The 24,321-nt window shown below is 45.4% G+C and overlaps 2 protein-coding genes and 1 long non-coding RNA gene across 5 annotated transcripts in view; 1 reads left to right on the forward strand and 2 right to left on the reverse strand.

The window, feature by feature from the left end:
* Positions 1-947, reverse strand: part of TANGO6 (transport and golgi organization 6 homolog) — a 45,716-nt gene extending 44,769 nt beyond the window's left edge. Inside the window, exon 1 of one of the 2 annotated variants that reach the window (XM_081017761.1) lies at positions 756-943. In XM_081017761.1, the coding sequence (XP_080873887.1) occupies positions 756-831 (76 nt within the window). In that variant the 5' untranslated portion in view covers positions 832-943. Of the gene's footprint in view, positions 1-755 lie in introns of both variants that reach the window. The other variant, XM_081017762.1, reaches the window with a different exon arrangement.
* Positions 937-2,831, forward strand: LOC308483725. Of its 2 annotated transcripts, none has more exons than XR_013989753.1 (3): positions 937-1,023; positions 1,824-1,918; positions 2,634-2,831. It is a non-coding gene; the product is annotated as an uncharacterized lncRNA (long non-coding RNA). The 2 variants fall into 2 exon arrangements; XR_013989754.1 differs by lacking the exon at positions 937-1,023 and adding an exon at positions 1,030-1,163.
* A 102-nt stretch (positions 2,832-2,933) lies between these two features.
* Positions 2,934-24,321, reverse strand: part of CDH1 (cadherin 1) — a 31,253-nt gene continuing 9,865 nt past the window's right edge. Inside the window, exons 3-16 of the mRNA XM_081017768.1 lie at positions 16,078-16,304; positions 15,771-15,914; positions 15,138-15,293; positions 13,753-13,897; positions 12,686-12,861; positions 12,225-12,353; positions 11,814-11,999; positions 11,415-11,659; positions 9,470-9,612; positions 8,687-8,908; positions 7,690-7,911; positions 6,661-6,791; positions 5,608-5,751; positions 2,934-4,906 (exon numbers count right to left, since the gene is read on the reverse strand). Of these exons, the coding sequence (XP_080873894.1) occupies positions 4,694-4,906; positions 5,608-5,751; positions 6,661-6,791; positions 7,690-7,911; positions 8,687-8,908; positions 9,470-9,612; positions 11,415-11,659; positions 11,814-11,999; positions 12,225-12,353; positions 12,686-12,861; positions 13,753-13,897; positions 15,138-15,293; positions 15,771-15,914; positions 16,078-16,304 (2,483 nt within the window). The 3' untranslated portion in view covers positions 2,934-4,693. The remainder of the gene's footprint in view (positions 4,907-5,607; positions 5,752-6,660; positions 6,792-7,689; positions 7,912-8,686; positions 8,909-9,469; positions 9,613-11,414; positions 11,660-11,813; positions 12,000-12,224; positions 12,354-12,685; positions 12,862-13,752; positions 13,898-15,137; positions 15,294-15,770; positions 15,915-16,077; positions 16,305-24,321) is intronic.

Consider the following 24,321-nt stretch of genomic DNA (forward strand, 5'->3'; position numbering starts at 1 on the left):
CATTCAGAAATGTCCACACCCCCACCCACACCGCTTTTTGGACTGCCCCACTTTTTACCATTTCATGGGTTCCTGTAGGAAGGTGCCAGAGTAAGACCATTAGTTCAGCTAGCCCAGTATTGCCTCTGACATTTTATTATTATTTTAAGTTGTGACAAGCCCTTCTCAGTTGTTCTGACTGCCAGAATAACTCTCCAGGGATTCAAGTGGGCTGTCTTTCTCCACCCTACCTGCAGATGTTGTCAGGGATCAAACCTGGGACACCTTCTGCACATGACACATGTGCTCTGCTACTGAGCAGCTACTACTGTGGCCGTTCCCCTAAAAACGAAGCAAGCTTCCAGTCCTCATGGTTCTGGATGAAGGGCTGATTTAAACAAGAACATAGGAAGAAGATACCTTGCACTGAGCCCATCACGACCAGTACCGTTTGACAGCGGGTTTCCAGCAAGGGGGGGGGGGAGGGCGGGTGATAACTTTGTACAGTATATCGCTTTGAGCTCTTGGGATACAAAGGTATATAAATAAATAAACTAAAATAGCAATACGCGGCACACCACCCCCTAAAATTGGCCAGAGGGCATTCCCTGGAGAGACGAGCTTTCTTGGAGGGAGACACCGCCGCGCCACACCACCCCAGTATACCGTCTCCAATGAGGCCGTTCAGCTGCGGGAGCGACCAGGCCGCCTGCAGCCTCCCTTGAATCGCAAAGGTGGAGGAGCCCTTGCCTCCAAAGCCCCCACCCTCTTCTCACCGGCAGCTTTGGCTGTCCTCAGTAGCAGCTCCAGCGCCTCAATCACCCGCCTCAGCACAGCCTCGCTCCCGGCCATCGCGGCTGCTTCACGCTGTGCTTCTGGCCGCCATCTTAGGAAGGTCGGATAAGCCGAGACAGTGCTGTCATTTTAGGAAGGTCGGACGCCACATTTCGCCATCTTGGGAAGGTCAGGAGGTACGCGAGCGAGTATAAGGAGCGGCCTTCTTGGGAAGGTCCTCGCCCTGAAGTAGGCTGCCATTATGGGAAGGTACGACAGATGAGGGTGCGTCTGCTCTGGACTTCAAGGGCTTCCTTAGTAGCTTCTGGGTTGGGATCAGCATCAGTGCGGTTTTTTATTTCAAAGTAAGTGAGTCCCGGATATCTCTGGCAGGCGCTGAACAGGCTCAGGTAAAATCCGCACCGTATTGTGGCTTCCCCCAAAGAATTATGGGAGTTGTAAGGATGCTGTGAATTGTAGCTCTGTAAGGCGGTGAACTACAGTTCACCAGATTCTTTGGAAGACGTCGTGTGGTTTAAATGTATGGTGCAGATGTATTTGTTCAGCGTCTTCCACGTTCTTCTGTGCCTTCAGCGTGCACGCACCTAAACTTTGTACAATATAGTATTCTGAAGTGTTCAAAGTGATTCACATGCATTACCTAGTTATAGCCCTTACACCAACCCTTCAGGGTAGGCCAGTATTATTATCCTCTCCCCATCCAGTACCTTATTACAAACAGGAAGGCAGAGGCTGAGTGGGACCTGCACTTTTATTAGGTGGATTATTAATATATTTCATATAGAGAGAGAGATTTATGGGCTTCTCTTTCTGAGGTGCCAAAATAACTTGGCCAACCTTGGGTGTTAAGCACCTTAACCCAGAGCAGCAACATTTGCTGTTCCACTTCTGAGTTCATGGCAAAGGGGAAAGATTTGAACTAGGGACTTTCTGGCTCTCCTGCATCTTTACTCCTTAATTTCACAATATTTTAAAGCCACAAATAGTCCTACATCCCCTTGGCATGGGCTCAGCATATAACATGTAACAGGTTCATTTATTTATTTTAGCTAGCAAACCAATCCTCAGCTTGGAATGATTATGTTTCCAGCACAAGCCTCTTGCAAATTACACGCACTTTAAACTCAGCCTTGGCTTGGAACAGGTAGGTCCTCTCTTGCATTTATTATTTTGGGCACAATAGGAAGACTGAGCAAGGGATACTCAAATAAGTTATAGTTTAGTACTTTGCTGGATCTGACAGAGCAACCTTCTCCCAAGGGGGAGGCCACCTGTTATATTCCATTTCCAAGGAGACTTGCCTGGTGCCACTACTATTATCCTTTCAGCACCAATCGTCTTATTGTTATACTATATCGGGGCTTTCTAGTTTAGAAGAAAAGGACACATTCTTATTATAAAGGTGTGTAGAATTATGCATGGTATGGAGAAAGTGGATAAAAAAGGTTTTATCCCAGTCAGAATACTAGACACTGGGGCTAGCCAGTGAAACTGAACAATGGAATATTGAGGATGGACCAGAAGTACTGAACACAGCATGTACGTAGTTAAACTATGGGATTTGTTCCTACAAGATGTAGCGATGGCCACCAAACTGGAAGAGCATTAAACAAATTCACAGAGGATAAGGCTCTCAATGTCTCCTAACAACACTGGCTATGTTCTTCTTCCACTGTTGGGCATAGGAAGTGGGGAAAGTGCTGCTGCATCTAGTCATCCAATGTGAGAATAGGATGCTGGACAAGTGTTATATTGTAAAAGATCCAAAACACTGCAGACAAATGCTGCAGCTTTTTTTATTTCAGGAACTCACTCAGAACTGAAATTAAAGCTAACTTCACTCTTTTTATGTTCCTCAGGAATCCTTGTTATGCCTTTGACTACAAATTCCAGTACACAGTTCACCTACCACAATACCGGAACTTGAGGATCTTTGGTCTGATCCAACAGCGTTATTATTATAAAGTTTTCTGATCTTGTTTTTGTAAGGAAGTCCTGGAAACTCTACTGAAGGGCAGCTCATAAATCCTTTAAATAAATAAGGAATATGGCTGATACATTCTAATACATTTATTCTGAGTCAGGAAAATATTGCAAGTTTAAGAGTTTGACCAATTTGAGAAAATGATGTAGAGAAATCCAGCAACAAACAAAAAGACCATTTTTAAAAAATATGTTTTTATTAAAATCTTATTAAAAAGGAATCACATAAAATAAAGGTATAAATAATGGCTTTTAAGGCATGTTCCCCTCCACCTGTCTTCTAAACATTACATATTCGAAAAGGTAAGCTAAATATACAGACCAAAAACCAGATAAAGCCACTTTAAAAAACAACAACCACCCTATCAATTGTACAGTAATCATATAAAGCAGTTAACTCTGAAAAACACTTGGTAGGAAAAAAAACTGGCACCTTCACCAGAATGTCCACCTAAAATTAAAAATGGATTTCTTGGCTGAGAAATGCATAAAAAGAAAATGTACACCTTATTCAACTGCATTTTACACACACAGAAAGGGACATATATGAACAACAGTACACAAAAAGATACAATCCATGGCATAAAGGACTGAAACTAGGTTTTAAACATGGTTAGAGATAGCATGAGCCTATGTCTGCAATATTATGGGAGGTCCAAAAGGTCACCAAGAGAATGGTCAAGAGGTCAGTGCTAAGGCTGCAGGGCAAAGGCACTTGGTATCAGCTGAATCAGGGACCCCTAAATATTGGTCTTCCTCCTCTGGGATTTCTTGTCATCTGCTCTCACTTAAATCTTGCTACTGTCTAGGACTGCAATCCTACACACATTTGCCTGGGAGTAAGTCAATGAACTCAAAGGGGATTATCTAAGAATTGACACATATAGGATTACACTGTAAGCATTTGGAATAATCACAGCTGTTTTAACTGTGCACTAAAAACAGCACTCCTATAAACTACCAAAATCCTGCACCAAGGAAAAATGAATTATGCAGTGTGCGCCACATATATCTACAGATAAACCCTGTATATTGGGGGGAGGGAAACTTTCTGATCCATGGGCCAGATTCCAACCTTGCAGGAAAAATTGAAATCCCTGGCAGCCCAAGTTTGGACCACAGACCAGAGATTCCTCACCCCTCTGCTCTACAGCATATTCTGTTCCTGCTGTTTTTAGCGAAGGGCAAAAAGATTTGCACCAAAAGCCTGCTTCATTCTCCATATGCTAGAAAACCTGCCTCAGCTTCCACTATGTTAATCAGACACCATCTTTGCAGCCAATTGCCCTCTGAAAAAAAGCCAAGATTCTCCAGAGGCTGAAGGTTCTTCCCCGAGTTCCAAATTTCACATTTGTGTTACACTTGTACAGAACTGCTGGATACACTCAGCAGCCCTGGGAATAAATCTTTGGTTAGTGCTTTGGAATGACAGTGCTAGAAACACCTAAAGTGCATTAGTACTAAGGGTTCCCAAAGAGTTAACAATTTCAGACCACATAACTTGAGCTGCATTTCACAAAACTGCTAGGCTTGAAGTCATACCTAAAATATTCCTTAAACTTTAGCCTATGCATTTGAAAACAGTATTCTATTATTCTGTATTAATAAATCAAGTATGTTCGGCAAATTGCCTCAGAGGCTCTGATAGTGATAAAAAAAAACACCCTTGAATTTTCCATATAATGTATGCTCTTGCCTATATGGAAATCATAATCTTTGGTGAACAAGGGTGGAATCATGAAGAAAATGTGGTCATCTGAATGCACCCCAAGAGGGGCTAATTGGGAGTAAGGCAAGTTTTATGCAGCATTTTGGCAACTTGCAAGAAAGAGAAGGAAATTGGACCAATGATCAGCTGCTGGGAAAAGTTGACGATAAGTCGATTTCATTTCTGTCTTTCCACACAGAGCTAAACCCTACTTAATCCCAGTGACATCTAGTCTTCTTCCTCTCCCCCTCCATACATGTCAGCCAGCTTCTTGAAACGGTTGCCCCAGTCATTCAGATAGTCATAATCTTGGTCTCTGTCACCATTGGAGGAATTCAGAGAACTGAGGGAGGCTGCTTCAGAGCCACTGCCCTCATAGTCAAACACAAGCAGAGAGTCGTATGGGGGTGCCGTGGGGTCTGTATCTGCTGCCTTCAAGTTCTGTAGGAAGGGAAAGGAAGATGTGTTCAGTTTGTTCCACATTAGAGCAAGTTGATTGTGGCAATAGTGGCCCTCTGCTTTAGAGCAATGAGGTACCAGCTCTCTGGAGAAAATCATGACCTCTGACCCCAAGGCCACATCTAGAGACATGACTTTGGAGAACACTCTATGACCAGCCTCTGGGCAGATACAGGGTAATTTTCTTCCCTGTTATTAAGCATGCTCTTCCTCCCACCACCACCACATTTGTATTGCATTTTTTCATAGTAATATAAAAACAAAAACATAAATCAAAATATGACTGGAAAATATAACATACATATAACCAAAACTGAAGATTTGTCATTAATTGGGACAGATCTTCATTGAATTATCAGTCATGCAAATGGATACAGTAATCAATTTGTTCCAAAAAGAATTGTAGTGACTTGAGAAATGTTCTATAAAAGAATTCTTTTTCTTTCCTAAACAGACTTAAACTCATCAATAACAAAATCCAATTTTGTTTGTCTATCAGATGCCCAAACTTCAGTTAATTGGTCAATCAAAGCTAAACCGTTTATACTTCAGTACCACTGCAGAAGTGTATCATCATCATCATCATCATCATCAATTTATGAGGAATATCCAAACATATTGCTAACAGTGACAGCAAATGTTATGGGACTCTTTTGTGTGGCTCAGCTGCCAGTTTCACTCACCTCATCAATGAAATTGCCAATCTCATCAGGGTTGGCAGGCCGTGGGCGGTATTGCGGAGCTGGCATGAGAGTCGGAACAACATCATTGCGGGTGATTTCAGGGCGGGAATCCAGGCCACGGTGCAGCTGGCTCATGTCATAGTCCTAGGAAGGGTAGAGAGACACATTCAGAAAATAGATGCCAGAGGTAAGTAAGATGGTCCAGGGTATAAGATGCTACCATTTCCACTCATCGCTTAAGGCCTTTTGCAGGACATAACATTTTACCTAACAAGGATCAGGAGGATGGTGAGAGATGGGCAGAATGCATCTTCCAGTGTAGAAATGAATGTATATAAGCACATGCTGTTTACTCCCTTGGGACATCAATACATTTCTTAATCCATTCTTACATTTTTATTTTTTAAAATATATGGCTGGTCAGGCCAAAGTAAATTATAAAGTAAATTTCTGGGAACCGCTTGATCTAAGCCAGGCATGGGGAACCTCAGGCCTGGGGCTGAATGTGGTCCCTCCTGTGCTTCCCCCCAGCCCAGGACATACCTCTTGCTAGCCCTGCTTTGTGCTTTGCAACCTTCTAGAGTGTTTTAGCCTGGCAGGAATGTGCCCTTCTTTGTTCTATGATAATGTATCATATGCCTGGATGAACAGAGGGGGAGAGCGTGTGCGTGCACATGTGTGTGTTTGTGTGAAGCCACTTGGGCTTATAGCCTATGTATAGAAGAGCCCCACCCATTGCTCCACCCACTTTTATTTCTTGCTCCATCCTTCACTGGCATGTGGCTTCCAGAAGGGAATGTGGTCCCAGACTGAAAAAAGTTTCCTATCCCTGATCTAAGCAAAGGCTCAAGAGATGTGGCCAGCTTGCAATGTGACCTTGGGACTATCTTACTCTACAAGTCAGGTGGCAAGATGTGACGTTCACAAAAGAACAAAAATGTGCAGGGGAGGAAAGAGGTGGCATGACGACTTGCAAAGCAGGGCAGTGATGGCTTTTGTGGGCAACCCACAGAAGTAGTCCCATCCCTCTTGGGCTAAGACTCAGCAGCTCACCTGATCCTCCTCTCCACCACCCTCTTCGTCATAATAGTAGACGTTGTCTCGTGTGTCATCCTCTGGTGGAAGCAAAGGCTCCTTCACTGCCTTCCTCCTCCTCACAAACAGCAGCAGCAGGAGCAGGAGGACTGGAAGAAAATAAAAGTTGGAGAAGCAACTGTGAATGCCAGCCTGGACTGTCTGCTCGGCTGATTCAGGGAGCTCTAAAACAGAGCGGGATCTATTCTGCACTTCCACAACTACAGAACAGGCAGACAGGTGTATTTGTCTCAGCTTCAGGCATACCTTTTTCTACAGCAGTGCCCACCCAGAGCTGCAAGCCATTTATCTGCCCCTTTCAGCAGCTTGCAAGCAGATCAGCTCTGCAGCACAGCAGTATGGTTTTACTCAAGGTAGACTTGTTTAAATTAATGGATGCACAGGAGGAAGTGTTATCTGCAGATACCTCAAACACACCCCAAAGTTTCAATAGCTGGCAAAGGAGCGTGTCCTTTAGGTCCTCTTCTCTCCCACTCCTCAGCACTTCACACTGGCCAGCTCTACCGTTTTCCACTGGAAGCTCTTGATATTAAAACATCTATCTTCCCATCACATTTTGGAACCAGATTTCGTACTGGTTTTTTGTATGGCTTTGGAAAATGGACAGGCAGGAATGTCTGGCGAAATCTGAGTTGCTGGGAAGAAGAGGACCCAGATAACTTCCACTGGTCAGCTTCAATGCCTTGCATTTCTCCTCCCTGCCACTGCCAGTGCCATTCCGCACAAGTGTCAGAGACAAAACACATTTATCTCTGCAACTGCATCTGTGTGCATGGTCTACTGAAGTTGCAGAATCCATCTATTATTATTTACTACATTTGTCAGTTGCTTTACAGAACTGAAGAAGTCTCAACTTAACAAATATATAAAGAGAGGTGTGTTGGTGTCAGACATAAAATGGACAGAATATATGAGAAGGGGGCTGGATCACTTTCCCACCCCCCTGCACCTTCAAGGGCACAATGGGACCTTGCAGGAAATACTCACTCAGGAAGCCAAGGATCCCACCAAGGATGCCCAGAATGGCTGGAATCCCCATCCCGCCTGCGATATATGCCCTCTTCTCACAATTCTTGGCTGCCCCCTCACAGTCACACACTTGGGCTTTGACTGTTGTTGTCTGGGACACTTCCCCGGCGTCCTGTAGCTCAAGGGCAATGCTGTATTCACCTGGCTCCAGCTGCTTGGTCAATTCGAGGACCAGTTTATCTATGAGGTAACATAAGGAGAGAGAAAAAGCAGGCTCAGGGTTAGGGCTTTGCAAAGCAAGGAAAACAGACTCTGCTCAGCCTTTTTCTATCCTAATCATGAACCAACTTGAATATTAAAATGATTCTGGAAAGGGACAGCAGTAGATTATCTGGTTAACACACGTGCAGATTTGACAAATGCACATTGTCTAATTTTTGTCTCATTCTCACAGAGCTGCAGCTGAGGTGGGAAACTTGAAATTTGGACAGTACCGCTTTCAAAACCCCACTCACCCCATGGCATACTTTTCCATGCAGGAAGTAGAGGGGACAGGATAATTAGTAAGTCAGGTAGAAGGCTTGATTAGAAACCTCCTTCCTGATACTATAGTTTCCCTGCATGTATTATTATAATAAAGATTTATTTATTTATTTATTTATTTATGCACTGCCTTTTCTCCTGATGGCACTCAAGGTGGCTTAAAGATAAAAACAAAGAATACTAGATGCATATAGAAAACTAGATACCAAGAAGGAGGATTCTACTAAAGCCTTCTACTTGCCTTACTAGTTTTTTATGCATGGGAAAGTCACACAAATCCTGTTCTGCAGTCTAAAGTAGCACAAGCGGTGGCACAGCTTTGCCACCTCAGCTGCTGTTCGTGAATGAGGCCTCTTAGGTAGAGCAGAACAAGATGTCCCTGGACAGCTCAAGGCTAGGCAGTCAAGCAATTTTCCACCACACATGCATACTGGTCTGCAGAGTGCAGACACCATCCCTCCCACTAGCTTACCTCCGTTTACTTCGACCGTCCAGTTGGCGCTTGAGCCCAAGAGCAGCATTGCTTTGAAGGGTTGAGTGTTTGGAGGAAGATCCTTGTCCACAATGCTCAATTCCTTGCGTTCAGGGCTCCGGTTGCAGATGTCAAAGGATCGTGGGTCTGGCACTGGCCCATTGTCATTCACATCCTCCAGGTACAGGAGAAGAGTTCCTGTGCCTGTGAGCAAAGGCATCCCTAAAGAGAAGCAAACGTATTTAAGTTAGTAAAAATAATGTGCAAAAATGCAGTATAATAGGACTTTTTGTTTGCAAAGAAGCTACAAATATTAGGGAAAGCTGATTACAAAATTTCAGTTAAGGGGAAATTGCAACAAAAATATACCAGAAGAAATTGTTTGTGTGTGTGTGTAGATTTTTAAACAAACACAAAATGGTGCAACCGTGAAGAAATAAGAAACTGAAATGGATAGGTTATTAACCTGCTCTATGTTTTAGAAGTTTTCATTGTTGTGGCACAGTATGGTTTCCCCTCAATCTTTGAATGCTTATACACAGCAATGTACACGTTTTTCAAAGATAAATGCGAAATTGTGAGATGCAGAAATCTCAGGAGGAACTGGCATCAAAAGGACAAGAGGGGCACTCCTTGGGTCTGGGATATGACAGTTAAACTCCTCAGATTCCAACATTTAGCACAACTATCCATCACAGTCACTGTTGCAAGGGCCTGCTCCTTCCTGGGACTTGGAGGAGCACCTGACCCCAAGGAAAAGGGCTAAAAATGTGTCCCAGTTACCATTGTCACTCGCCAAGATGAGAGCCGTGTAGGTGTTGTCTACCACAAATTTAGACTCCCTGTCCAGAGGGGCTTTCGTCTCTATGATGCCATTTTCAGGGTTAATCTTCAGCCACCCTGCTGGGTCGCTCCCAATAGAATAACTGCAAGAGAAATGAGGGTGAGTGACAGCAGCTCTGACATTTTGCCGGTCAAAACAATTGAAGGTTCATCCCTGTAAGTCAGGGATGGGCAACCTGCAGCCCAAGAGTCACCTGTGGCCTCATTACTTGCTGGTAGTGAAGCCCAAGTCGGAGGGGGGGGGGAAGGGTGGATGGAGGAAAAAATGGCCAGAAAAGGAAAACAAATTGAGCAATGGAAGGGTCGAGTGAGGGGGTGAAAAGCTTTGCAGAGATCATCTGAGAGCTCTGGGCAGGGAGAGAGAAGGAGATGGCAGAAAAAGAGAGGAAAATGGAAAAGAGAGACCCCACCCATTGGGCTCTGGCCCTGCCCACTTTCAGCATGTCCCCCCTGCCCCCTGAAAAATGTTGCCCACCTTTCTCTAACACACCTTGGCTATTACAACAGATATAGATAATAAGTGCTCATTCAGCTGAGTGTACCTAATGGGCCAAATACGGAGGGGGAAGGAAGCCAAGCCTATAAGAATACACTCCCAGAAACCTCAATAAGAGCTTGCCATCTCTCCTAGGTACGTGCCGTCCAATGGGACACTTAATTTGTGCTGCTAAGTGGTGTGGAGTGTCATTTAGCTATTACTGCTTTTTATTAACAAAGTTATACCTTGCCCGGAATTAAACAAATTTCTGGGTTGTTGTTGTCATTTTTTAAATCAAATTAAAAGTTATTATTAAAACACCACAAAAAACCTGCAGTAAAAACATTCAGGTCTAGAACTTTTTTTTAAAAAGCCTTCATTGTTGCCTTATTGTATGGGCAGGATGGTGTGAAGGTCACAGTTCCTTCCAGTATCCTGGGCCCTAAGCCATAAATGGCCTTAAAAGTCAAACACCAGTGCTTTGAATTGCACCCAGAAAAACAGATGAAATGCCCCTGCAACTGTTTAAGGACTAAAACAAAACCCCTGTGTTGCAATACAGAATAATCTGCTCTAATACAGCCATAACACGTGGCTAATAAGTATGGTAAATGTATTATTACTAGTAGTCAGAGTATAATCCAAAATTTACAAATCATAAACATCATTATATAATGTATGTATAAGTCCATAAACAAGAAAGAGTCAACGTAATGATACTTATAGACCAGTGCTCACTAACCAGTGTAGCCAACAGTTGGGCTACACTGGTTAGTGAGCACTGGTCTATAAGTATCACATTTACCTGAATGGATAATTTATTAGAAATTATTTGCTGACGAAGATACGTCTTCGAAACAGTTGACTTAATCCGGAAACACTGTTCTGCTTGTTTGCTGTTCATTACTGAATTCTACATGTTGGAGCACCCACCACTACAATACTGTTGGACATTATCTACTGAAAGGCATTCTACCTGCGTCGTGGTGTTCCCTGACAGCAATTCATTACATTGACTCTTTCTTGTTTATGGACTTATACATACATTATATAATGATGTTTATGATTTGTAAATTTTGGATTATATTCTAACTGTTAATAATAATACATTTACCATACTTATTAGCCACAAGTTGCGGCTGTATTTGAGCAGACTGTTTAAGGACTGACAAGATGATGTTTCCAAGACCTGCTGTGAGCAACCTTGCAGCTGTATTCTGAACTACTTATGAGCTTTTCCCTTGGCTTCTCCCTCTTGTACATGCTTCCTTGCTCTTTCCTGTCCCCTTTAGCTATCTGACAGCGGAATGAGCTCTGCTCCTGACCCTTCAGCTCTGCCCTGAGACTCGCTCCCTTGCTAACCTGCTCACCTAGCACCCTTGCAAAGCATTTGAACCTTTCCTGTACCTGACCGTCTGCTTTTGATTTGTGTCGGGGTCCTGAGCGGTATAGGTAGTCACCAGCTGCCCAGCAGGGAGGTCTTCAGACTTCGTCACAGACTTTTCAGGGGGGTTAAAGATGGGGGCTTCATTCTCATCCCTTACGTTGACAGTGATTGTGGCCGTGGATGTTGGGAGAGTCACCGAGAAGGGAACTTCATTCACCACAGTAACCAGAAGGGTGAAGAGATCCTTCGCCTCAAAGTCCAGACCCTGGAAAGGAGGCAAGAGAGAGAGAGAGAGAGATGATGCAATCAGGGGGTGCCAGTAACATCCACCTAAACACCAGGGCAAAGCATGAAGTCCCAGCAGCTTATGAGGCAGGAAGCTTAAGAGGACTGCAGCTCAAGGAGGGACTTCGGCTTACCTTAATGGTTGTCAGGAGACCATCATTGGTTTGGGGATCGGTAGCCACTTCAAAGTTGCCTTCCTCATTCCCTTTCACAATGGTGTACTTGGCTTTCCATGCTACGGTCCCTGGCTGATCTGCGTCTTTCACCAAAAGCCTGGCAACTTGGAATCCCACCTTGTTCTCTGGCACAGTTGAAACGTACTAGAAGACAGAAGGAGGATGTTGACTTAGGCCGAGTGTGGCTTTGCCTTGCTGGAGTGCAGAGGCCCAGCTCAGTGAGATGCTATGATGATGCTATTCTGGAACTTCCCCAGGGCCTCCCCCTCCTTTTCTGGAGAAGGCAGGATGAAGGGACAGAGGATTTTGGCAGGGTAGGACGCGATGTCAGACTGGTCAAGGAAGATGTAGGAGAAGCCTCAACATTACCGTGAGTGGGTCAAATATTGGCTGGTTGTCGTTCGTGTCCGTGACAGTAATCACTGCTTTCCCTGTAGTACTTAAGCCTTCTCCTAACATGTCTCTAGCTTCGATGACCAGCGTGTACTGGGGGAATTCCTGAAAGCAAACCAAATAACCAAGTTATGTTAACATTACAGAGAGAGAATTCTCGATGGGGAAGGGGGGCTTGCGTGTGAAAAGATTAGCCTAGATTAGCCACTTCTTATCATTATCATTACAACAGTTAAACTCATACAACATAATAAGTGAAGAGGTGGCTTCAAATCAGCATTTGATCAGGTGCATACTTATCACTGCTTTCCAAAAGGGTTTAAGTGCAAGTGATTCATTGCAAGTGTGCAGACTTGGAAAGTGCTACAGGTGTGCTTGATAGTGATTGACACCCTCAAACATTGCCCGCCCCGCCTGCTCACAGCCAGGACATTCACCTCTCGGTCAAGGCCTGTTGTGATCACACTGATCCACCCTGTTTCATTGTTGATGGTGAACATCTGACTGTAGGGCTGCTTGGGCTCCTGGCTGATTATGAAGTAGGTGATGACCCCATTGTAGGTATTCACGGCATCATCTTTGTCCGTCGCAGACACTTGCATCACTGGGGTACCTGGGAATGCATAAAAAAGCATTTGAGAAGCAGAAACGGGGGGGGGGGGGCGGACCTGCCTTGATGCTAGTTAGGAAGGCAGAACAGATTCTGTCCCAGACAGCTGTTAAAGACGTGCCAATCTCCAAGTGAATGCAACTCACTCCAGAGTTCAGGAGTGAGCATCTCATCCCCAGCATCTCCAGGCAGGGCTGACAGTGCCTTTCCAAGGTTTCAGCATACTTTCTGTGCTGTCAGCAACCCTGAGCTAGGTTCCTAAGCCACAGAGCACCTGAGCACAATACATACCAGTCTCATGCCAGTCTGCATGACAGCTGAAGGGATCTGTGGGCTCCATTACCTGCTGCATAATCTACGTAAGGAGGTGGAAGCACAGCTTGGCCTGAGCAGGCTTTGTGGACAATAAACTAGAGGGGGGCAGTGAAGTAGTGCCATGCACATAAATCAGGGTTGGGGAAGCCATGGACCCCAGGCAGAGTTGAACTCCATTTCCCATCATGGGAAAATGGCTATAGCATGGTCAATGGTCAGGAATGAGAGGATTTGCAGCAACTTCCCATAGAGGCTGGTCCATGAGGACAAATGGGGCACTGGCCCACAAATGTCTGTCTGTCCTCAGCTAGCCCAACCACTCTGCCCTCCTTGTTAAATGCATCCATTCTGGAGGGTGAGGTGCAACTGGCTGCCATCTTCCTTCTCCTTTAGCCTCAGTGTTGCCCTTGTAGAACTCAGCAGGGCAGGGGGACAAAGCTAGAATTCACTGGCTCTGCCTCTCATTGACTGCAACCCTACCTACAATTGGGCTCACTGCCTTCCACCCAACTAGTCCCAAAGGGCACCAGCCACCGAAGGCGTTTACTAACATATATGCAATTATACACGCACACCTACCTGGCTTGGCTCCTTCCGCTACAGATCCTTCAAAGACGCTCTGGGTGAAAATGGGCTTGTTGTCATTCTGGTCGCTGACCTTGATGATGATCTCCATGGGGTCCTCCACAGGCTGCCCATTCACAGACACAGCATGAGAGAAAAGCTGCAGAGGAGAACCAACAAAGGGCCATTAATTCACTAGTATGGACACAAAAATAGAAAAAGTGCTCTTTTTCTATTTTTAAAGGAAGGAACCACAGACATAGAAAGTTTATTGCTGTTCTCAGCAAAAGTCATACGATGGGGACAGCAGCAAAGGGCTTCTGTCAGTTCCCCTGTCACAGCCGCCTCCTCCTTTGCACCTTAATAGCTTCACTCCAAAAAATAGCAAGACTCAAGAAACAGGATGCCCAGCTTTTAACCCCTAAAGCTTTACAGGTTTCATGAGTTATCCACCCAATATTTCAAGAGGAAATGTCACTACAAAGAAACCTGAGACAGCCAAGACACCTCATGGGAGGCAGGACATGCTCTCCCATTTGCCAAATGGACATCATATTCTCAGACTGAAAGTTCCTGAAGGAGAACTGCAACTATCTTCTCTGGTAGGGGAGTGAAAACAGGCAGGTAGGGGGGCCTTGTGGAAGGGCCATTGCCAAAGGACCCAGGTTCAATCCCCACAAGACCCTGCTACCAGTTAGGGCAGGTAAGACTGAGCTAGATCAGTCTGATCCTTTATATCCCTGCTCACTCAGGGGAGCCACTGCTAGTTGCACGGGCTGTCTCCACCAGGAGCCTCATGTTAAGAACTATGGGGCCTTCCAGTTGAGGTCAGAAAGGCCCCACCCCACCCCCATTGAACTAGATGGAAACTTTTTATTCCAGCAGGCTTTTTAACTGAACTCAGATTTTATGCTTCAAACTAATTTTTAATCTTCTTTTACTGGGTCTCCTGTATACTGCTTAGATATGACCACAATTAAGTGGTATAAATTATATGCGGTATAAGTGGTAAATTATAAGTGGTATAAGATTGAAATAAATAGATGTGCTAATAGTTTGGTCCGTTTAGGGCAACTTCATATGTCTCTAATCTACAACGCAGCTTTCACTAATTTGGCAGCCTCCATATGCTCACTGGAGCTGATGGAAGTTGTAATACAAACTATCTGGAAGGGGTCAGGCTGGGAGAAGCCAGCTCTAATGAAACACCAAACAGCTTGGCAGCTACCGACAAGCCCCTAGACGGCACCCAAGGGAGACTTTTGTCTCACCTATGTCTTCTCCCATTCCTCCCACCCGCAAGAGGAGCAGCACTCAAGCACTGGATGCTGCCAACAGCCAGCTCCAACCCCTGAAAGAAGAACCTGAAACTTGATCGTGAACAGTGCACAGGGACTCACAACGTATCTGTCCATATCTTCTCTGTCCAGTGGGCGGGTCACCTTCAGCCAGCCAGATTCCCTCTCAATGGTGAAGACTCCAACAGGAGGAGTGTCAGCCCCCTGCCCAGTGATGCTGTAGAAGACTGTCGTCTCTTTATTCTTATTAGATTGGATCTGGTGGAGAAAATAATCAAGATGATGACAGGTATTGAGCATTAGGTGGTCAAGGCTGGTTGAAACATGCCATATCCCTTTCCCTGACGCATGTCATATTGCTGCCCACCAACAGAGGAGATGCACCTGCAGCTCATGAGCCCAGCAGACAGCCTCCAATGATGCACAGCCCACAAGATGTAGTGATGGCCACTAACATGGATGGCTTTAGAAGAGTCAACCTATTGATGGAGGATAAGGGTACCAAGAGCTACTAGCCACTATGATTATGTTCCCCTTCCACAGTCAAGAGGTAGTATGCCTCTGCATGGAATCGCAAGTGGGGGTAATGTTGGAGCACTCATGTTCTGCATCTGGGCCCACCTAGTTCAACCCCCAGTGACCCTACGACATTACCAACTTGGGCATCAAGGAAAATAACTTAAAGGGAAGCAGGCCCCTGCAGGGACCCCAGGAGATGCTGCCACCTCAACTTACCTGCACCAGTTGCTTGGGGAAAGGACCTCTCTCGTTCTCAGAGCAAACAATGGGTGGGATGACCCAGTCTCTCTTCTGCCTCCTCAGGCCTGGGCCGGATACTGGGAAGGTCAGCACCTCTCCATGACCAAGGGAATAGGGCTCCTGCAAAATAAAAATAAATGCACCTCTAGCTCAGCAAGGAATGAACAAAGCAGGGCATTTCATCATGGAAGCCTTGGCTGGTACCTCTGGAAGGCTCCCTGACAAACAAAGAGGGCAAGGGAGGCTGGCAGAGGAAGGAGGCTCTGAACAGAAGGCTCCGTACCGCATGAGGATGCTGCTTGTGGGATCCATGGCCATGACTTCGCAGCGTCACCTTGGCAGAGTGTTTCTTGCCAGCCCCGTCCCAGGCATGGATGAAGAAGTGCCACTCGTGAACGTGGAGTTGCACAGGCCTTTTCACCACCACCACGCCATCCGAGCGCACCCTGAAGCGAGTGTCGTCCGAAGCGAAGGGTCGGTGTGTCCTTTCTGAGCATCCCTCAAAGTTTACTGCATGAAAGGGAGGAGAGAGAAAGATTGGGGAGGGGCGTCAGAGATTCAGCAATTAGGGAGTAAGAGGATGGACTGGCAGGTGGGCTTTTACCAAAATAAGCTTTCCCAAAGATGCTGCAGCCAGGGGGCGCTCACGCTCCAAACATATGGGCAGAGGAAGCACCTTTTCCAACACAAACAAGGTAAGTTTCCACAATCTTTCGCCACTCCCAGGGTGCGGACTCGTCAACTGTGCACGCAGCTAGTAAGTGTTTCAGCCGCTCCAGTTTGGAAATGGTTCACTTTGGGAGAATGGTGAGAAACAGGCTAGCGGCTGAAGGGCTTGGTTGTGTGGCACGTAGGGAGAGACACAGTTTGGGGCTACCCCTTTCTGCTTACTTAGTGTTAACGCAAATGTTGCAGACGATAGAAGCAAAAGTTATTGAAGCCCATGCAAGGCTTGTAGGAGTTTTGTTTCTCTCCCTCAGCTCTCCTGGTCTTAACTTGACTACAGTGGTACATCGGGTTACATATGCTTCAGGTTACAGACGCTTCAGGTTACAGGGTCTGCTAACCCAGAAATAGTACCTCAGATTAAGAACTTTGCTTCAGGATGAGAACAGAAATCGCATGGCGGCGGCGCAGCAGCAGCAGCGGGAAGCCCCATTAGCTAAAGTGCTGCTTCAGGTTAAGAACAGTTTCAGGTTAAGAACGGACCTCTGGAACAAATTAAGTATGTAATCAGAGGTACCACTGTACTAAGATTCTGCAAGAGTGCAATGCCCACAAGATGAGGATTATCAGGCCTTCAGGCTTTGATTTCTTTTCCCTTCCGTTAGTGACCACAAACAAATCCCCCAACAACAACACCCAGCCTGGAAAAAATACACATCCAGCCTGCAAGAGAGCAACGTCCTTGGAGCTTGTCTTGGGCATTTTATTTTATAACATTAACCGATACTGATTGTTTCACTATTTCTATGTAAACAGCTTTGGGAGGGGCACTATGTAAATACCTTAAAGTAAATCAAGCAATTCCTTTGGAAGGCATTTCAGCCCTTGCTCTTTGTTGCTACACAGCAGTCCCCCACCCCACCTGCATATACAGGGTAGCATCAGAACAAAAAGTGGGTTTTTTTGGTACTCCGGCCTTACATGCATGGACAAGACAGGGGAACAACAGTACAAACCTATGGATGTTTGCTCAATAGTAAGCCCCACAAATATTTAGTTTGCTAGCATCGTAGCACAGAGAAGAGGAGAAAAAGAAGGGTAAAGTGGAAGGCACAGGATTAATTAAGAATACTCAGACTCCTGAGAGGTAGGCAAAGCTCTGCAGACCAAGGGAGCAGAACATGACCCAAGACGGTGAGTCAATTATCCAGCACAAATGCCAGAGCATCCTCATGGGTCCCAGGTCACTAATGGGCTTGGAAGCAGCTTTTCTTCTACAGGCAGGGCCTTGAACTGATTTCCACACAAGTTGTTTTCAGAGACTTTCCTGTAAGCAGAGCAGGGCAACTGTAGGGCCTTCAGTGTTTCTCCAGTACTGTATCATTTTCAGCCCTTGAAGGTGCACAAGCTCCAGAAATAACCTCCCACCCCACAGCTGCTTGCTCTCCTCCGCCTGGTCAGAACAGGAGAAGCAGGTAAGGATTCCTTTGCAGCCGTCCCAGCAACCCATAATCCAAGCAGATGCTGCCAGAAGATAATGCAAGGAATGAAGCAGAGGGCTTGCTCACCATATCTGGCATTCAAAGGTATACTGCTGCGAGATATGGAGGCTGGGCTACTAGGTATGCTACTACAACATAAGGTTATCTGCCATGAAGATGTAAAGGAGTCATTGAGATGGATGCTGAACCCCATTCGGTAAATGCCCAGAAAGTCACTGGTGTTCGATTGCTGGAGTTGGGCAGCTGCAGTGGCATCTCTCACTAATATGAACATGGACAACGGTAATAGCAGAGGCCAAAACTGCAGAGGGATGCACTAATGCAGAAGGTGGTGGGAAGGGCCAGGCAGAAGAATACTGGCCATAGTCAGAATCCAGAAAAAGGCCTGGCCAAACCCCAGGAGCTGCTACAGGCTCTGGGCCCTCCTCCAAACCAGAGGCTGGGCAGTCCTGCAAAAGCTCACTGCTGGGTAGGTCTTTCATGGTGACCTTTCAGGGTCAAATCCTTCTCTTCCAGACCGCTTTCCCCAAGCCACACACCCCACTGGCCTTGGTTCTCTGCCTTGCAGGGAGTTGGCCTAGATGACCCTTTGGGTCTTTTCCAACTCTTTTTTTTTTAATTGGGTTTTATAAACAAGAATGTTATACAAACAAGTAGAGTATACCAAGTTTTCTCATGTCATTTGCATATCACAAAAATAGCATAATGTGGAAAAATATCTACAACATACATTTCATTATTAGTGGTCAATGTATAAGTTCTTGGTTCAAACAATTAGGAAGAAGAAAGAAAAATGGGGAGCGGGGGAGCGGGGAATGGTGAGTGGAGTAGGGTGGTTATGCTTCTATTATTCTACTTAGTGTAGAGGGAGTTGTGTCAGTCTTACTTGTATGGGCTCTCTTACTATTCACTTGTTGTATTTCCTTGGTGGTGAGAGAGGCTGGGGGTGGCTTAGGGTGTGGTTGGTTGTCTTTGGTTGGCTGTAGTGAGAATTGTTTTTGTGTGTGAGGGGTGTGAGTATGTATTTTTGAATCAGGTCTTTTTCAACTCTACAATTGCATGTTTTTACACTTCACAGAGCTCCCCTTAAGTGTCTTTCCCTGGCTGGAATATGTCCTTGAACTCTTGGCAATGCCTCTTGCTTGTCTGGGGGTGGGGGAGTGATGTAGGAAGCAGCCATCTGTGTATTTGTTTCTCCACCTACTTTTGCCCTTGGCCCCACCCACCAATGGGCATGTGGTCCCTGGAAAGTTTTTCAGAGGGGAAAGTGGCCCTTGAGCTGAAAAACATCTCCCGCTGTTGGCCTAGAGGCAGTACTAAAAGCAGCAATATCATGCACTTAATGGAAGGGGCACTGCTTCTTGTGAACTGCGCTGAGATCTTCACATGAAAGTTGGTATATCAATTTTAAGATGAAGATGAAGATGAAGAAACAAACAAACATGGGACAACAGGGAGGAAGCTCACACAGCTGGCTGTTCTGATTTACACATGTACACAAGACACAAACTGACTCAATCTGCAGTCTTTCAAGAGGGAGGCAGGGAAGCTACACTTTTGGAACAGAAAAACAGAACCACCCACCAGAAGTGAAAACTATTGCGGGATGTTGTGCAATAACCTGGAACAGCTGCACCCTCTGCATGCCCCAAAAAGGAGTTGGGGTTTTTCAGCTGCAGAGGCCATATGCCCTAAACACCAGTGCCTCCTTAAAGCCGCCCAGCTAGAACAGCTGTAGGATGCTGGACCTGATAGGAGTTGTAGTCCAACAATCTATGAAGGGTACCTGGCAACTTTAGCCAACATAGGATTCCATAGATGCTTTTTTACTACACGCTAGCAGGGGCTGAGGACAGCTGCAGTCCAAAACATCCGGAGGGCACCAGGTTGACCAAAGCTGCTTTAAGGAAATGAAAGCAAATGGAGGAAGAAGGTTGAGAAACCACAGCATTAACAGCTTGACGTAAAATAAAATTTCCCAATGCAAGAATCTGAAGTTGTTCCCAGCATTAAATATGCACGATTAAGGATGAAAAACAAATATCCACTCATTAACTAGAAAGTAGCAATGACCACCCTGCAAAGCTGCAAGAGCCATTACAAGGAGCTGTTGCCAGTTCAGCACCATCACTCTCTTTATTAGCTGGGCAGCCCTTGCAGGTGAGGCTGGCAGGGCTCACCTGCTCTCCCATCTCCCAAAGAACCACTCAAGTTCCACAGATCCAGAAGCTGTGGACTAAAACCGCCTCTGCCCACATCCATGAAAGGAGGAAGCGATCAGAGTTTAGCATGCAGAGTACTACCAGGAGCTGACCTGTGGACAAAGTCTACCGCAGTCACAACTGGCAAGCAGGAAGCTCGTGCCACGTTTGACTGTGGGCTAAGCAAAGAGGCTGCAGAGGGCCCCGCAGATGCAGGCATAGTACCCTACAAAGGTATGCAAGCAAGAGCTGCAATGGGCTGCCAGCAAGGCTCCACTTGCAGCTCAAGCTCCCTTCACTTTGCTACAGCCATGACATCCCAAATCTTGATTGTAACCAGCAGAATTGGTTGGTGCCCTGGTTTTACTGGTGGAGGGAGGTGATGGGTAGCATCTGGGATTTTTTTGCCTCCAGCACCAAGACACTCAAGGGCAACTTTCCCAAAAACTTTGGTACCCTCCAGATGTTTTGGACTACATCTTCCATCAGCCCCAGCCAGCACAGCTGTTATCCACCACCCCAGACAGAGAAAGTTCTGCTACCTGTGAAGTTGCAAACTGGACTTGGGAACATCCTTTGCTATGCAAAGCAGGTGCATCATCATCATCTTATTATTATTATTTATATACCACCCATCTCTCTGGGTTTCCCTAGCCACTCTGGGCAGCTCCCAACAAAATATAAGAAACTCAATAACCATTGAAAACTTCCCTGGGCCCACAGCCAGGCCTATTTGGGGGTGCTGCTGCTGGGGATGATGATGGTTATTTCCTTTCTTCTTGGAGTCAGCTTCCGAAAGAACATCTTCCTTCACCATGTTATCCCTTTTCTAGATCACATGTATTACAAAGATACTTTGGGCACCCTGGAGAGAGCTGTTCTGCCCCAGTTCCTATTAAAGGAATGGAGGCTTGTGGGAAGGACAAAGTGGATTGTGCCAGTTGTAGATTTTTCCAGGGGGAATCTCAGTCATGTGGCTTGTGTGTGTGCATGCATGTGTGTTTGTGTTCTTTCCCTCTGCCTCTGGGAAGCTTCTCCTTGCTGGCACCTTTCCTTTCCTTTTTCTACAAAATGCATTTCTATTACAAAGGTGTGGCTGTTTTGAGGGACACCTGAACACTCCTTTCACAGCGCTGGCAGCACCCCAGCAGCTTCCCGGTTGGAAAAAGATTGCTGCCCCTGGAGGCACTCAGGACCAAGAACCCTCCCTTTGCACGCAGACATGGCTCCAGAGCTAAGCCTGGGTGCTAGGCAATGATGATAGGCGACATATGTGATGGATGACATATTCAGCATCAGCTTTGAATGGACTCCACTTTGCTCAGAGGAAGAGAGCAGCGCTAAGCCGGTTCCTCCAGCTGCCCTACTTCTGAAGCAGAGCACATTCCTACTGAGCCATGCCTAGGCAGGATCCGGCAGGCCCTGAATCAGCAGCTGTCACCCTCCCCACCCAGTGGCTCCAAGGACGCACTACGTATAGTCTGCATTTGCTAGAGGGCGTTAAAAGCAACACCAGAATCCCAACACAGAATCTGTCCCCATGTTTCTTGGAACATCCAGGCAGAGAAAAGAAGAAAGTAGGGGAGTTGTCATAGCTCAGTGGGAGCGTTGCAGGTGGGAAATTCCAAGTTCAATCCCTGCCTGGCAGCATTGCCAGGTTCAAGGCACAATAGGGCGGGAAGGTGATGGGAGAGAGCCTCCTCTGCTAGAAACCCCAGTCAGAGGAGACAGTGCTGGGATGGACCAACAATTGGACCTGAAATAAGGCAGCTTCCTCTAAAAAAAAAAAGGGGGGGGGGAGAAGGGCTGCTGTTCACTGGCAGAGCACCTCATGCAGAAGCTCCCATGTTATCTCCATTCAGAAGTACATGAGCCAACACATGAGAGGTTCCAAAATGCATGCAAACCCCTCTGCAAAACAGCCAGTTTCAAAGCTTTCCCTCGAACTCTGTGCCCCAAGATCAGACCATACACTGGCCTTCACTAAGCTGCACAGCAAAGCCTGCATGAAACAACATGAAAGCATTGTCTGGATCATCTGCAAAGAATCCAGAAGTATGTTTTTAATTAACAAAATGTATGGTCTTAACTGAATTTATCTATGTGTGTGGAGAATATGGTGGATCTTAATCATGATTCTCATATTCTCATGAATATTTTTAACAGGTATCACACATTGTCAATTGGTAATCTGTCGACCAAGGGCACCTGCAAATATGGCTATGTTTTAATAGGGATTGCTTGATTGTGTAGTTTGATTCTGGGTGCTTATATTTTACTGCTTGCATAATGGTTTTTATACTTGTAAGTGGTTTACAAGCCAATTTTGGCATTAAGTTATTAAATTTATTATTAAATAAATTATTAAATGAATAAATGAAATAATGTTCTACTAATATGTGCCTTTCAGGGTTTGCTGAAGAAAAATATTATTATTATTATTATTTACTAAATTTGTATGCCATCCTGTACTTGTAGATCTTAGGGTGGTTCACAGCATAAAAATACAGTATAAAAGTATGGACATTTGTCTTCTTTAAAATGAATAGGGGTTTTTTTTTGTATTTATATCCCAGCTTTTTCTCTAAGAAGCCCGAGGTGGTGTACATGGTTCACCCCTCATTTAATCCCCACAACAACCCTGTGAGGTAGGTTTGGCTGAAAGGCAGCGACTGGGCCCAAGGTCACCCAGGGAGCTTCATGGACAAGTGCGGATTTGAATGATGTAGCAGTGAACAAATTCAAAACCAGACTTATAGGGTTCTAGTAACTACAAAAAATAAAACCAATTATGAAATCACTACCTAAAAGGTTTTTTTAAAAAAATTAAATTAGAATATTTTTATGGATATATACATCTCTCTTGCAAAATATGTCAGGCTGTTTCCAATGTTAGTTCTATTCTGAGTTGACCCATTCAAATTAATGGACATGACTAACTTAGGTTCCTTAATTTAAATCGGTCTACTCTGAATTTCATAATTCTGAAATCCAGAAAGGCAAAAGTTGTGAAAGAAAAGCATCTGGGCATCAAAACACGACAGCATTATTTCCTCCTCAAAAGGGAGCCATTTGGAAATAATTACACTGAAGAAAGAAAAAGAAGCCTATGGTATCTTCATGACACCAGCATCCATTTAGGACGGAACCCCTTAAGTGCTTAATGGAAGGAGAGCGCCCCTGTTTCCCTATAGACACTGAAGTGGACACCACAATAGCAGCACAACATACAGGTCTAATTAGGACTGGGCACCTCAGGATGTTTATGCCTCAAGCAGCTGCCCCACAACATCCAAGGGAGGCTACTCCATTATGACCCTTGGCAAGATGGGGGTGTGTGTGCCCCACTGCCCCCCCTTCTCTCAGCATCTTCCAGACTGAATTTCTCTGCTGTGAATGATGGATTTGCAAGAACAGCTGGCTTGACCTTGAATCTCAGTCCATTTTCTCAAAACAAAGTCTGGAGACTCGGTGTGGATATTTTGGCGGGGTGGGGGGTGGGAGAGAAAAGGGAGCAGCCATGGCATACATTATCAGGGCCAAAGTTCCCATACCTCTACCCCACGCATGAAATAAAGACCTTATCTTCGGTTCATTGAGGGCTAAAATGACTCACTCTTCTTTGAAAAAACAAACTTGCTTCTTGGGCCTTCTGCTGCTCTGCTCAGGAAAAGAGAATGAGGCAATCACCGAGTTTTAATTCCTCTGGTATGGAAAGAGAAAGCCCCAGCAAATAATAGGCAGCAAGAAAGCAGACCCATGCCCCTGGTTGTGGCTTGTTATCAGCTTCAAAGAACACCCACACCCGAAAGCATTAGCTGTGGCTCCTGACTGTAAATGTCTGAGAAACCAAGAATTCTTTCACACAGCGCCAAATATGGGTAGCACCACCCTGGAGAATCCCACTCCCTGAGGAGAGTCATCTCCCTATGTCCCCTAGCCCAGAAGACGACAGGACCAAAACAAGACTCCACTTCCCTATGCACAGAATCAACAGCTTCCAATATTATTTATTCATTTATCCAATGCCTTTCTATCTCACCTTTCTCCCAAACTGGGATTCAAGGTGGTTTACAACATATTAAAAATGTCCTTGTACAAAGTAATAAAAACGAGTCAAAGTAATAAAATCTAGCTAAAAACAATCATTAAAATACA

The sequence above is a fragment of the Podarcis pityusensis genome, assembly GCF_964106645.2.
Source record: "Podarcis pityusensis genome assembly, chromosome: 8".
Classification (NCBI taxonomy): domain Eukaryota; kingdom Metazoa; phylum Chordata; class Lepidosauria; order Squamata; family Lacertidae; genus Podarcis; species Podarcis pityusensis.